The 13200-nt window shown below is 40.4% G+C and overlaps 1 protein-coding gene across 1 annotated transcript in view; it reads left to right on the forward strand.

The window, feature by feature from the left end:
• Nucleotides 1–8449: 8449 nt before the first annotated feature.
• The window catches only part of prkdc (protein kinase, DNA-activated, catalytic subunit), a 38795-nt gene continuing 34044 nt past the window's right edge, over nt 8450–13200 (forward strand). The window contains exons 1-12 of the mRNA XM_080854877.1: nt 8450–8651; nt 9050–9126; nt 9296–9400; nt 9692–9766; nt 9876–9984; nt 10779–10891; nt 10999–11098; nt 11395–11450; nt 11638–11668; nt 11791–11948; nt 12280–12426; nt 12690–12854. Coding sequence (XP_080711003.1) covers nt 8486–8651; nt 9050–9126; nt 9296–9400; nt 9692–9766; nt 9876–9984; nt 10779–10891; nt 10999–11098; nt 11395–11450; nt 11638–11668; nt 11791–11948; nt 12280–12426; nt 12690–12854 — 1302 coding nt within the window. The 5' untranslated portion in view covers nt 8450–8485. The remainder of the gene's footprint in view (nt 8652–9049; nt 9127–9295; nt 9401–9691; nt 9767–9875; nt 9985–10778; nt 10892–10998; nt 11099–11394; nt 11451–11637; nt 11669–11790; nt 11949–12279; nt 12427–12689; nt 12855–13200) is intronic.

Here is a 13200-nt window from a genome sequence, read left to right on the forward strand (position 1 = left end):
AACTCCCTTCCCTTCAGGACATCTACCTCACAAGATGCCTCCGAAGAGCTGGCAGGATCCTAAAAGACTGTCACCACCCATCCTTCAGACTGTTCACCCTGCTGCCTTCTGGTAGAAGGTTCCGAAGTATTCGGTCTCGCACCCGCAGACTGGAGAACAGTTTCTACCCTAAGGCCATCAGACTCCTAAATGATCAATAATGAACAATAATGCACTCTCATCACTTTACACTCGCCACTTTACTCTACACAGGCTCACTTTCACTGCTGTTTGCACTACATTTGCAATATTGCACCACCCACACACTTGAAGTGTCTTTGTCTCTGTGTTCAGGTTATTATGTGTGTAATATGTTCAGTATACCTAAAAATATCATGTAGGTATGTTTATCTGTTTAGTATCTGTTTAGTATGTGTATTTATGTTTAGTATGTGTATTTATGTTTAGTATCTATATTGTATATTTATTGTTTATCTAGTAGGTCTACTACTCTGTCTTTTCATATTTGTATCTAATGTTCAGTACTTATTGTTAAGTTATGTTATGTTATATCATGTTGGAGTACTTATATGTTTATAAGTTATGTCTTGTTATGTTAGGGTAGTGTGGTATGGTGTCCTGTCCTAAGAATTTCAGTGCCCAGTCCAACTCTGTTGTTCTGTGTATCTGACAATAAAAAGACTTGACTAATAAAGATTCTCCCTTTTGAAACTCAAGTTTTAACAATTCAGAAGTTCATTCCCCCCAACATATCAGCATTAGTTGTATTAGATTTAAATTATTTAAAGTTTTTTTTCAGTTTTATATTTTTTCAGATTACCATATACAAGGTTTTAAACCTGAAAAAAAAAACACTGAATAGACCAGTAGAACAGTGACACATTTTAAAAAAAGTGTTTAACCAAAAATGTGTTGCTGAAACACTGTCTTTACACTAAGTGCTGAAATTGTGAAGAAGGAAAATGAAGGAAATAATGTTAGCAGAGATATTTTTTTCAGCCTGTCAAAACATTATTCAAGCCTTCAAAAATTAATTTCAACCTTGCAAAACTCGATTTCAACCTTTCAAACAATGAGCTTCAATCTTTCAATGTTTTTAGTTTTGAAATGGATGACATTATTTAATCTATAATCAGCAATTCAATAATAAAAATCAAAACCTATAATATAATTCAATAATTTCCATAATCTATATTAAATAGAGCAGAGCATGTACTTTCTCAGGCTGCTCTACAAAATGATCAACTTCCCCCATTTCTGCCAGGTCATGATAGAGAGCATCCTCAATTTATCCCTGTCTCTGTGGTCACCTGCCTCCTCTCCCCACACCAAACATGTTGCACAGACTCTCAGCTTGCTCATAGGTGTCCAATGGCAGGTCTCCACAAAGCTGGCCAGGAGGACAGTGATGGATCCCATACACTATTCCCTCTGACACTCTTGTCTGGCCTCCGGCTCTGCTCCATCAGGACCAGGACACCTCAACAGCTTTAAGCAAACAGCACCACCTCACACAGACACAAACTGGGGAAATGTGCAATCTTCACTATTGATCCATCTTCCTAACTGGACCCTGTATGTGCCGTATGGAGCATAGGCAATTTTGTTAGTTCGAACAGTTCTATATTATTTTGCTGTGCTTACTCACCAAGTCAAATCCATGTGTGCACTGTTCATTCATACAATTAGAGTCGCTGTATATTAATACAATTATTCATTTTTTTGTTTCTCAATTAAAAGGAGCAGTCCTTCATTATAATGACACTTCACTTACACTATCAGTGAAATTCCTTTACATTCTATTCCTCTGGAAGTCTGTCTAGTCTATGTGCTCAAATGTTTTGAGAACAAAAAAAAAAAAACATTTCTAGTGTAAGGGGAGTCCGGGCTCTGTGACAGTAAGAGTGGCTTGGACTGAGCATTATTCCAGTCACTCAACAAGGCTTCAGAAGGGAGGGGTGCATTTTATTGGCCGTCACTCAAATATCAATTACCTGTCGAGGACTGCCTCTCTAAGTATTCCAGAAAACAGTCTCCAAGTTCCAAGGAACTATTATTTTAGTATCTTGTAACATTGTCAAAAGAAAATGTGGACCTGAAATTACCATACCATGAAATTAGCACTGAATGTTTGTTGTTGGATTGAAGTCCAGTGTTTGGTTACTGTTCCTCTCAACTTACCTAAATCATTTCTGAAAATACTCCCATTTTGTAACAGTCAGATGTCAGTTAAATTTAAATCAATTTACATTAAATTTCTTTGCTGGAGGTTCAGCGGTCATAAAGGGTCCAAAGGCCCTGCTCCACAACACAGTAAGCTTTAAAATTAATTTACACCAGGATCTGTACAGTTTCAGTGACAGGATCTGATGCAGCTACAGAACTTTACTGAAGAATACAACCTTACAAAGTCTAGACATGTTCATCAAAAGCAGTTTTTAAATTGCGCAGCACAAGACTCCCAAAATGTAGAAGTTCAAAAAGATGGAAGGCGTATTCTCAGATCCCATTACTCAAGTCAAGAAGCAGTCCTTGTGTTGCAGGGATTACATTTAGAGTAAACTCAGTTTGTTTAATGTCTATTGTGTAAATACAGGCCAACATATCTTATGACCTGGACCCCAAATCACACTTGCTACATTTATTGGTAAATGTGCAGTTTGAAAAAGTCATCAAATGTAAAAGCCAGTTCAACCTTTTGAGGTGAATTGTTTGAATAACCAGTGATATAACCATTGAAACAAATTGAATAAGTTGTATTCAAAGAGCAAATCAGTAAACGATCAGATTTATGCATTTATTTAAAATTCTGTCAAATATCCAGTGACAAGCATATCAAGATCAATCAGGATGGGATGAGCCCTACAGAAAAAAAAAAGAATAAAATTACATGCAGATAATGCAAAAACATTTTTTTTTAATGTTCTTAAATAATTCAGTCTTACCCTTCTTTTAAGTTTGTGGGCAGCCCCTTCACATTTTCCTGTAATGAAACAACCAAGTTACTGCCTGCTATGTATATCTGCAGTATGGAGTAAAAACCCCACCCTCCTCCCAAGAAAAAAACAGCAATACTCACCTATCAGGACCCAAAGGCTCAGATTCTGTGGGGAGCTTGGCCTGCAAAACCATTTTGGAGTAAGGAGAGTCCAATGGTGTATAATTGGTTTCTGAAAATACAAGTTTACCCAGCTCATAGCGATTGAGGGATTTTACAATATAACGAGCCTCAAACCCTGTAGGTCGTTTTGCGATTTTGTAGCTCTTGATGCTAGTCTTGGAGGCAATAGCACCAGGCTTCTGACGAACATTACCAATTCTTGTGCTTGAAAAACCATTTGCACTTTTCTGAGGCAGCAACTTTCTCACGGCAGACATTTTCCGATCGGAGAAGCTTTTTGCTGGAATTCTCCTCTGGGCAGGGATTTCTTTATGTGGCAAAGAGGCAGCGGAGATTTGCAAGGGTCCTTTAGGGGCTTCTTTAGTTGTTTGCTGGATGGTGGTCCCCTTCCTTGCGGAGCCATCATTGCCTCTGTGGGCTGACACAGCATTGGATAAGGCACTGCTTGATCCACTTCCATACAAGTTCACCAAAGGTGAGGGCGACATGACGCCACCATCAGATTTTCCAGATCCAACATTTTCAGGAGCATGCTGAGTGATGCTGCTCTGACTGCTGGAAGTTTCCCCTCGACTCACACTGGTGGACAAGTCATTTCCATCATCATCTCCAAAAGAACTTTGGTCTCTGGTTAAAGACGGGGAGCTCTCAGCACTACCCAGGAAATCCCCTCCTTCACCCATGTTCCAGGAGGGAGAAGTAGCTGGAATAAGCCTCTGCATAACAGAGTGAAACAGGTGACCTCTTGACGCATCGTGAAGAGCTTGCTTAAGCCGATTGAGTGCATCAACTCTTGAAGGCATGTTTTGCTCGCCACTGGGCTGTCGGCCCTCAACTCCACCTACGCTTTCGATAGGGCCATGACTTCCAGAAGGCACTGGATCTCCTTTATTAGCAAGTTGCCCGCTAGTTCCATAGCTGTAGCTAGAGCTGGTCTGAGCAGGTAGCTGGTGCTTTGGATCCTGTGGACGCAAGTATCCTGAGGGTGTGCCCAGCATCTCGGTGGCAGTGGCAGCAGACTGAGAAACGGGCTGTGGGTCTGGCTCTGAATAAAACTCATTTGGACTCTGGACAGGGTTGGTTTTACTGGGCTCAAGCATCTGGACACCATGACCCACCGTGGTGTCAGTAGACTGAATAGGTTTCTGGCTCCCCTGCTCTTCTTGGTGCAAAACATTATTAGCACGTTGCGCCTCATGTGGGGTCTTACTGCCATACAGAGATTTAGAGTTTGGGTAAAGGTATTTGATTACATCCACCGTCTTTTGGCTAATATACCGTTCAGGAAAACTTTGCAGCACCTGGTCATTCGTCTGAGGCCTTGCTTGAAAATCTGACCCTTTGGGAATACTTGACACAGGCCATCTATACAGTGTGCTGGAGTCAGGTTCTTGCATTTCAGAGTATTGGATGGGTTCTTGGTCAAGTTCATCTTTGTTCTGAAAGTTAGAGTTTGGTTCAGGGTGTTTGATTACATCCACGGCCTTTTGGTTAATATACCGTTCAGGAAAACTTTGCAGCACCTGGTCATTCGTCTGAGGCCTTGCTTGAATATCTGACCCTTTGGGAGGTCGCCGCTCAGTTTGGACAGCACCACTGTGTTGACTCTGCAGTTGAATACTTGACACAGGCCATCTATACCCTGTGCTGGAGTCAGGTTCTTGCATTTCAGAGGATTGGATGGGTTCTTGGTCAAGTTCATCTTTGTTCTGAAAGTTAGAATTTGGTTCAAGGTGTTTGATTACATCCACGGTCTTTTGGTTAATGTACCGTTCAGGAAAACTTTGCAGTACCTGGTCATTAGTCTGAGGCCTTGCTTGAAAATCTGACCCTTTGGGAATACTTGACGCAGGCCATCTATACAGTGTGCTGGAGTCAGGTTCTTGCATTTCAGAGTATTGGATGGGTTCTTGGTCAAGTTCATCTTTGTTCTGAAAGTTAGAGTTTGGTTCAGGGTGTTTGATTACATCCACGGCCTTTTGGTTAATATACCGTTCAGGAAAACTTTGCAGCACCTGGTCATTCGTCTGAGGCCTTGCTTGAATATCTGACCCTTTGGGAATACTTGACACAGGCCATCTATACAGTGTGCTGGAGTCAGGTTCTTGCATTTCAGAAGATTGGATGGGTTCTTGGTCGAGTTCATCTTTGTTCTGAAAGAATTTTGAATTTGGTTCAAGGTGTTTGATAACATCCACTGTCTTTTGGTTTATATACCGTTCAGGAAAACTTTGCAGCCCCCAATCATTAGTCTGAGGCCTTGCTTGAAAATCTGACCCTTTGGAAGACTGATAGCTCTGGCCCTGAGGGAACATGCTAGAACTGCTTGGTTGGACAACCATGCCCTCAGAATAACTTGGTAAAGCACCACTATAACTGGGGGGCACTGCAGTGTTGCTGTAACCACGGCCCTCTTGAGAACTACCTAGAACTTTGTGGCCGTATGTAGAGCCAGCAGGAACCTTCACATGTTTAACATTCTCAAAGCGACTTGGTGAACCGACACTCCCACTCTGGGAAGTGGAATGATGAGTTCCTTCTGGAGACAGTTCCCTTGCAAACAGAGTAGAGCTGGAAGAGCTTAAAGCTGCAGCGGAGAGTTCAGAGGCCTTTGGTTCAAATTGATGTGTAGCATGAGCCTGTCCAGAGCTTATGGAATTTGCTAGGATCCACTGCACACCAGGATTTCCCAAGGTCTCTGCTTTGTGAGGAGACAAATACTGATACTGCGGTTTAGGTTTATGGCTTGAAGAGTCAGCTGCCCCTCCTGATGTGGAGCCCCAGGAATCAGGGCCAAAACCTCCAGTGCTGCCAGAAAATGGTCCAAACCCTTTAAAAGTAAAACTGTATATTTAAACATGAAACCTCAAACAGATCTGGATTATATATATAAAAAAAAGGTAGTTACCTTCTGGAACTTCAGACAACACAGTCCTCAACAAAATAACAGCCCAAGCCCTGACAAACAAGACATTTGTATGAGACACAGAGCAACAGGCTTCTTACAACAGACTTTGATAATAAAGAACAAACTTACCATACAATTAAAGATGTAGCCATGGTGTCTACAGCCTCTCCTGAGAAACAGCTGTAACACCAATGTCTTACCACAAAATCTAGCCTATTCAGAGTGAACCTAGACTAATTTATACAAGTCTAATTTGAAAAGTCCAATACATGGCCTTGCCCATCAGTTAATTGACAACAGCTGTTTTCCTGGGGTTTGAGTGGGAGTGGACATAAAGTGAATTATTGAACACATACTTGAAGGTAGGGTAGCCTAAACAATGTGAAAAATGTGTGATCCATAAAGAGACCGGTTTTAACCGTTAATAACTGATCACATAAATTAATTCACAAGTGTGTTTCTCCTGCAGTCACATGCAGGGCCTTTTCAAACTTGAGCATTCACGTGGAGGGTTTGCCATGTCATCCTTAGCCAATTAGTGGGCAGTCTAACTGCTTAAGAAACCCCTCCAACAGCGAGTCTGCATCGATGCATTGACACATTCACACACGGGGACAGTCAAAAGTTGTGTTTGAATTCGACTTCGGCTGAATTCATCTGACTTTATGGTCAACGTTGCTTAAAGTTGTTTCCAGTCGATACATTTCAAATTCCCTGTCGCTTTTCATTAAAATGAATATGATGACTGACGAAATTAATTAGTGACTAGTGATGACGGACGAAACAAACAGGTCAACATTGCAAGTGGCATAAATCATTAAATTAAATCAAATTATCATTATCTTCAGCCTATATTGTAGGGGAGACTGGGGATGGTTGTAACAGGGGAGAGTTGTAACACTACCAATTCCACGAATCAGGGATAAGATATGAGTCATTTGACCGTCACAGTTTCCTCAGGCTTCCTTTTCGATCCCACATGGAGATTTACCTGTAGGTGCTGCTGTCTCTTCAGAAGTTACAGCAGAAAATCGAATTCTGAGTTAAAAAGTAAAATAAAATAATGACATAATATTTTGTTTTGAACTTCTACCGTTGTAAGTAATGTTGTATGAGTTATATCAGGTTAAACTATAGTTTCTCATGTAAAGAATGGTGTATCAACCTCCTGCTAATTCCAAAGCACCATCCTAATACAGCTAGCTAAACAATGGCCGACAGGGGTGGGGTAAGTTGTAACACGTGTTTTTACAACCATTCCCTTACATACAACTAAGAACATTTTTTGTGATTTTGGCAATTCCTGGTATTTTATGTAGCTTGTGCCACCAGGCATGCACTCCAGGCCTTACCAATTTCATTTTCCAGCATTGTGACTCTGATTAACAATGCATTTAATGTGGTTGCTCTTGTCACCATTGTGACTCAAGATTGGATTTCATTTGTTTGGTGTCTATGCACATACACTCCCAATATTTACATATATTGTATTGTTGACACCACATATTGTAAATAAAACTGTTGTTTTGGCACATCACTTGGAAGTACCCTTAGTTTTTCTGCATTTTGTCTACCTGTTACAACTTACCCCAGTATGTGTTACAATCTACCCTGCTAGTGGGGTAGGTTGTAACAGAGGACCACCTTGTATTTGTCATCATCTCACAAAGTCTGTGATACAGTTATAGAAATTTAAGTTGTTGCCATTTGTAGTAGACACATGTGAGTACTTTGCCTAAAATTTTCAGACGTGTATCTTTAAAATAAAAGGTAGTTTTAGGTGCTGAAGCAAAAAGTGTTACAACCATCCCCAGCCTCCCCTACTATAAAATAATAGAATGGTAAAAAAAAAAAGGTTTTCACTGCCACTGTTGCGGAAATCACACATCAGATCCAGGTATTTACTAAATTTTAAAACACACGTCATGTTTCTCATTGGAAAATAACTAGCCCTACTGCACTCATATTAAGGCTGGAACTAATGTAATACATTAAGACGTATGCAATTATGATATTAGCAATTGACAAAGAATAATACTATGTCATGTGTAGACTTTTAATGTAGTCAGTTGTAGGTCCACGTCATTGCAACAGCCCAAATGGTTATGTGTTTCCTCTCCAATTACAATTACAGCAAAATGTATGTTTTCATTGAGCGAATGTGTTTGACTACAACAGACAGCAGAGTTCACTCTGTGACGGAGTGGGAGTGTGCAGGGTCCGGTTTGGAAAAGACCGGTAGAAGGAGGGTAGAAGGGATACAATACAGTTTGTGCTTGTAGCGCTCTCTACAGGCTCATATGAGGCGTGTCTCTGTCGTCAGGTTTGAGAGAAAGGAAGTGTGCAAAGCTTTCTCCTCACATGGGTTATGTTTGTTGTGGTGCTTTGTCGCTGTTGTTTGCAAGGGGATACAGCTGTAATTCTTTCACAAACAAAACACGTTTCTCCTCACGAAGATGTCTTCCGACAGCGCTGGTAGTGTTGGAGGAATTCAAGGCTATCTGATAAAACTCCATGGTTATCTTACTGATTCTGATACAAGGAGTGCTGCTCTAAGGTGCCATGACATTATTGGAGATTTAGGGCAAGAGTGCATGGTTACTAAGAGCGAGAATGAATTAGGTGAGTAAATAAGGCAGCTAGCTACGATGTACCTTCTGTTTTGGGTGAATGGTGAAGCAGATCAAAGTTAAACATGTTAGCTAATGTGGTATATATATGCAATATGACCATGAACTTGTGCTAGCTGGGCTAGCTAGCCTTACTTGCTAAACATTAAATGATAGAAAAGTGTGCCATTATTGTAACATTTCAAGATGGTAGATATGTATAATGAGTGCAGAATGATAAAGTGAGTTTATCGCGATTCTTAAACGTACACCTTGTGCTTTTCGAGTTCCCAGCCGTCAGTAGCTCGCCACTGTACACCTGTTGAAAAATTCAGTGCCAAGGTTTTCTTCTGTCAAGCCCTGCAAAACAAAATCAAGATTATTTGTTCTAATTGTTAACTTAACTATTAGCTTTACAGGCGTCCTTGCTATTCGCAAAAGAAGAGGGTTTACTCGGTTTTCTCAGAAAATCTTTGACTAACGAAGAGGTATGTACCTTGATTATACATGAGAGGTTGCATGTAATTTCTGTTCAGTTCACAAGTGATCCATTTCAAGCAGATGTACTGACTTATGGCAAACCACATACAAAGTTGAATAAAGATCTATGTCCAGTTTCCGACAGTTCATGTTTGCCTTGTATCCCATTAACTATAGCTGCGAGATGCCCGTGTGGATGTTATGCATCTTTTGGATACCTTTCTTCAGAGGATGTCCACTAGTGTCAAAGGATGGGAGAGAAACTACGCCATCGAGCTGAAGGTACAAACACAAAATGTCTACAAAATGTGAATTTCTGACTTGACTGTAGTGTGTTTTTGTTCCCTCCCTTGTATTTTGCTTTGTGTGTTGAGGGTTTATCCACATCTGACATCAAGTAACTTCTCAGTATTATGATTTGCATCTGAGCATATGACTTACACTTAGTTACAGGTAATCACAGACTATTACGATTAGTTTAGTGAGGTATAAGCAACCCTTATTTACTTATGTGCCTATACGGTCTGTATTTTTACATGAAGATAGATTAACCCATCTGAATCTCTCATACAGGACACGTGTTTGGTTGTGTACACCAAAGATAAAGCAGCCAAATGCCGTGCCCCAGCCTTGGAGCTACTGATCAAGGCATGAAACTTGAATTGTTCTTAACTAGCTCTAAGTATGAAACCTCTTAATTAAACGTTCTGCTTTTTTATATGAATGACTGTGCATTTGTTTTCTCCGCTATTTTTAGATCTTGTATCTAACAAAGGACTCCAGTGTTGGCCAAGATTTGCAAGTGGGGGATATGTTCAACAAGTTTTATGGCGAATTATGTCAGAAGAACAAGATACCTGATACAGGCAAGAATCGATTGGTAGTCTTTTAAAAGTGAAGTTAGCCCAAATAGTGGTATTTTAAAACAATAATTCAGTTAAAGCTAAGTCAGATGCTTATCCCTGTGAGAATATAAACACAGGTATATGCTTGAGTAGCAGAGGGTCATTCCACGTCAAATTAGCCAATTAAGGATAACCTTCACACTCAACTGTATTCACTGATATTGTCTGCAAAATGATGCCTCCAAATTTTAAGTATTTCTTTTAAAAATGTGTCTTCCAGTACTCCTGCCCCCTATCTCAGAAAAGTGGCCATGAGACAGCTTTGACAGCTTACCGTTATCTCAGTAGCTACTTGAGATACAAGCCTAAGGTTTGGTGTGCAAACAGTCCAGGTACTCTACAGTATCATCCTTATATTAGGCACCTGCCATCTGTCATACTTAACATTGTCATCCTTATATCAGCTATGCTAGATGCTAGATCTAACACTTTTAAGTTGTCTATAGTGTGGCAGGCTATTGCAGCAAATAGAGGAATCGGGTCTGCACCTCATGCCTCATGCAAAACGGCCCACGAACAATTTTCTGCAATAGGTGGTAGGTTTACTCCAAGGCAAATCTTTCATTGGAATACTTGAAATTTGGATGTACAATTTTGTAGACCTTCCTTTGAGATGTTTGAGCACATCATATCAGTGAGTAAGGAAACACTGAGAGGGTCAAGCGGGAGGCACCCGTTGGTTTCACGTGGAATGACCAGAGTGTTTAGGACGTGCATGCTGAAGTCCATTTCAATTCTCCTGTGGCTTGTTCCAGTGCTTGGTAACATCTATGAGCTCTTGGGAGTATTGGCTGAGGTTCATCCCAGTGAGATGGTGGCAAACTCAGAGAAACTCTACAGAGCATACCTCGGGGAGCTGAAAGGGCAGGTAAAAGCAGGCCACCTATGCCAGATTTGCACATGCTCACAATCTTATGTTTATTGTCTTGCATACTATGGACTGTAAGGCATAAATTGCTGGTTTGATGACTGCAGATGACCTCTGCTACGAGGGAACCGAAACTGCCCGTGGTGGCTGGGTGCCTGAGAGGGATCACAGCACTTATGGTGAACTTCACCAAGTCTATGGAGGAGGGTGGGTGGTTTTCTGTACCTCTGTAGGCGTGCCAGTCTGATTTTCAGTTATACAGCAGATGTTTTTAGATTGCCATTGACAGTAAAGTAGTGATTTATCTTCTTATTTTAAACAAAGTAGAGGTAATTTATTTGTTCTTTTCAGAGCTCACTGTCACTTTATTCATGATGGCAAATTATGCTTAATATAGTGCTGTACAAAATTGATGTTCTGTTCTTTCCATAGATTAGTCTGTCATGGACCAGTCAGTTTTACTGTTGTATTGTATTGTATGTAATGTATTTTGTCCTGTACAGATCCATCAACTTCAAAAGATATCTTTGATTATGCGCTGAAGGCTATCAGTCCTCAGGTATTAACCCATATATAACTCTACCCTTGCATTACGTGTGCAAATGTCTCCTACCTTCGGTATTTCTAAAATATATTTTGCCAATTGATGGCTTCACTCATGGACTGTTGGTTGAATTAGAAAACAACCTCTACTTTTTTACTCTACAAGGTATTTAGATTTTGTTCTCTCTCTCTCATTTAAACAGAGTGAAATGAAACGTTATGCTGTCACTTTTGGTAAGCCTGATCTCTGTTCTTGACTATGAAGCTAATATATTTTTTACATTGTCCCTTGCTTTGACATAAATAATTCCCCCTTTTTACTCTGTGTCTCTCCTCTCCTGTTGTCATTCTCTCAGCGGGACTCCGGCTGTTTGCTAAGCATGCTGTCCAGTTCAGCTGCTGTCTAATGGATCACTACCGAACGGTGTTTGAGGTCATGTCCAAACTGTGTGGCCACATCAATGCGGAGATGAAGAAGACCAGTTATTATGCCCTGGAGTCATTTCTAAAACAAGTGAGTTGTTGTAAAGTTGTCTGGTGTTCTGAAACTGTATTTGTTTCACCTCTTGAGTAAGTGCATAATTTCTAGATATGTAAGATGGAAAAGTTGGAAATCTAGAATTTTGACACTTTATTTGGAATTTAATTTTGAAATGGTTTAAAATAATTTTTGGTTGATTGACATCCATGGCAACAACCACAAAGTGGTACAGTGGTATTATATGAGTATATGTTAAATAGATGGACAAGGGCGGCTCTATCTTGAAACATAGATTTTTGTTCCTCAACAGTTAATATCTTGAATTTAGTTTGTTGAAACTTGTTATGTGTTTAAACCTGCACAGGTAGCGGTTCTGGTGGCAGAAAACATAGAACTGCACAAAGGCAAGCTGAAGTTCTTCATGCAGAAGTTCTGTGCCATCATTAAGACCATGGACTCTTCTAACAAGGAGCTCTCCATCGCCATACGAGGATACGGACTTTTTGCGGCTGTAGGTTTTATTTGTATCGTACCCATCGTACTATCAAAACATCTTTTAATAAAAATGGATTATATTTAAAATGGCCTAGACATTATTAATTGTAATTCAAGCTTTAGTACTGTAAATCAACAAATAGCAATCAGAATAACCCACCCCAGATCAGACAAATAGTTGTTAGGATAAATGGATGAACAACAGAGTACAGTTATTCTAGTAATAAGAATAATTGTAGTGTGATCACAGACTCATGCAGCTCCTTTTGTCCTCTGCAGCCGTGTAAGGTGGTCTGCCCTCAGGATGTGGACTTGATGTACACGGAGCTGATCCAGCGCTGCAAGCAGATGTATCTCACGGAGTCAGACCGGGATGACGACAACATCTACCAGCTCCCCAGCTTCCTGGACTCCATTGCTAGTGTCCTTGTACACTTGGACAAGGTACAGCGTCTGGACACAACCTTCCATTCAGTCCATCACTTATATGGTGGGCAGGTCTTAAAATACAGGCCTTTTTCCTGTAAGGGTGGTCATTGGTGAAGCAGACATTTGTTCCATTGTCAGCACATATCGTCTGTGCAAACAAAAGTCTGAGCCGTGTTTAACCCCTGAAATAATACAGCATGGCCATCGGGAGTCTTGACACTTTAAAAAAAAAATATATATACAGTATATATATATATATATTTTAAAGATTTGTTTTTGGGCTTTTTGTCTTAAATCAGATAGGACAGTAAAGGTTTGAACAGGAAATAAGATGGAGAGAAGATAGGGAGTGGGATCCGGA

The sequence above is a fragment of the Sprattus sprattus genome (genome assembly GCF_963457725.1).
Source record: "Sprattus sprattus genome assembly, chromosome: 17".
NCBI lineage: Eukaryota > Metazoa > Chordata > Actinopteri > Clupeiformes > Clupeidae > Sprattus > Sprattus sprattus.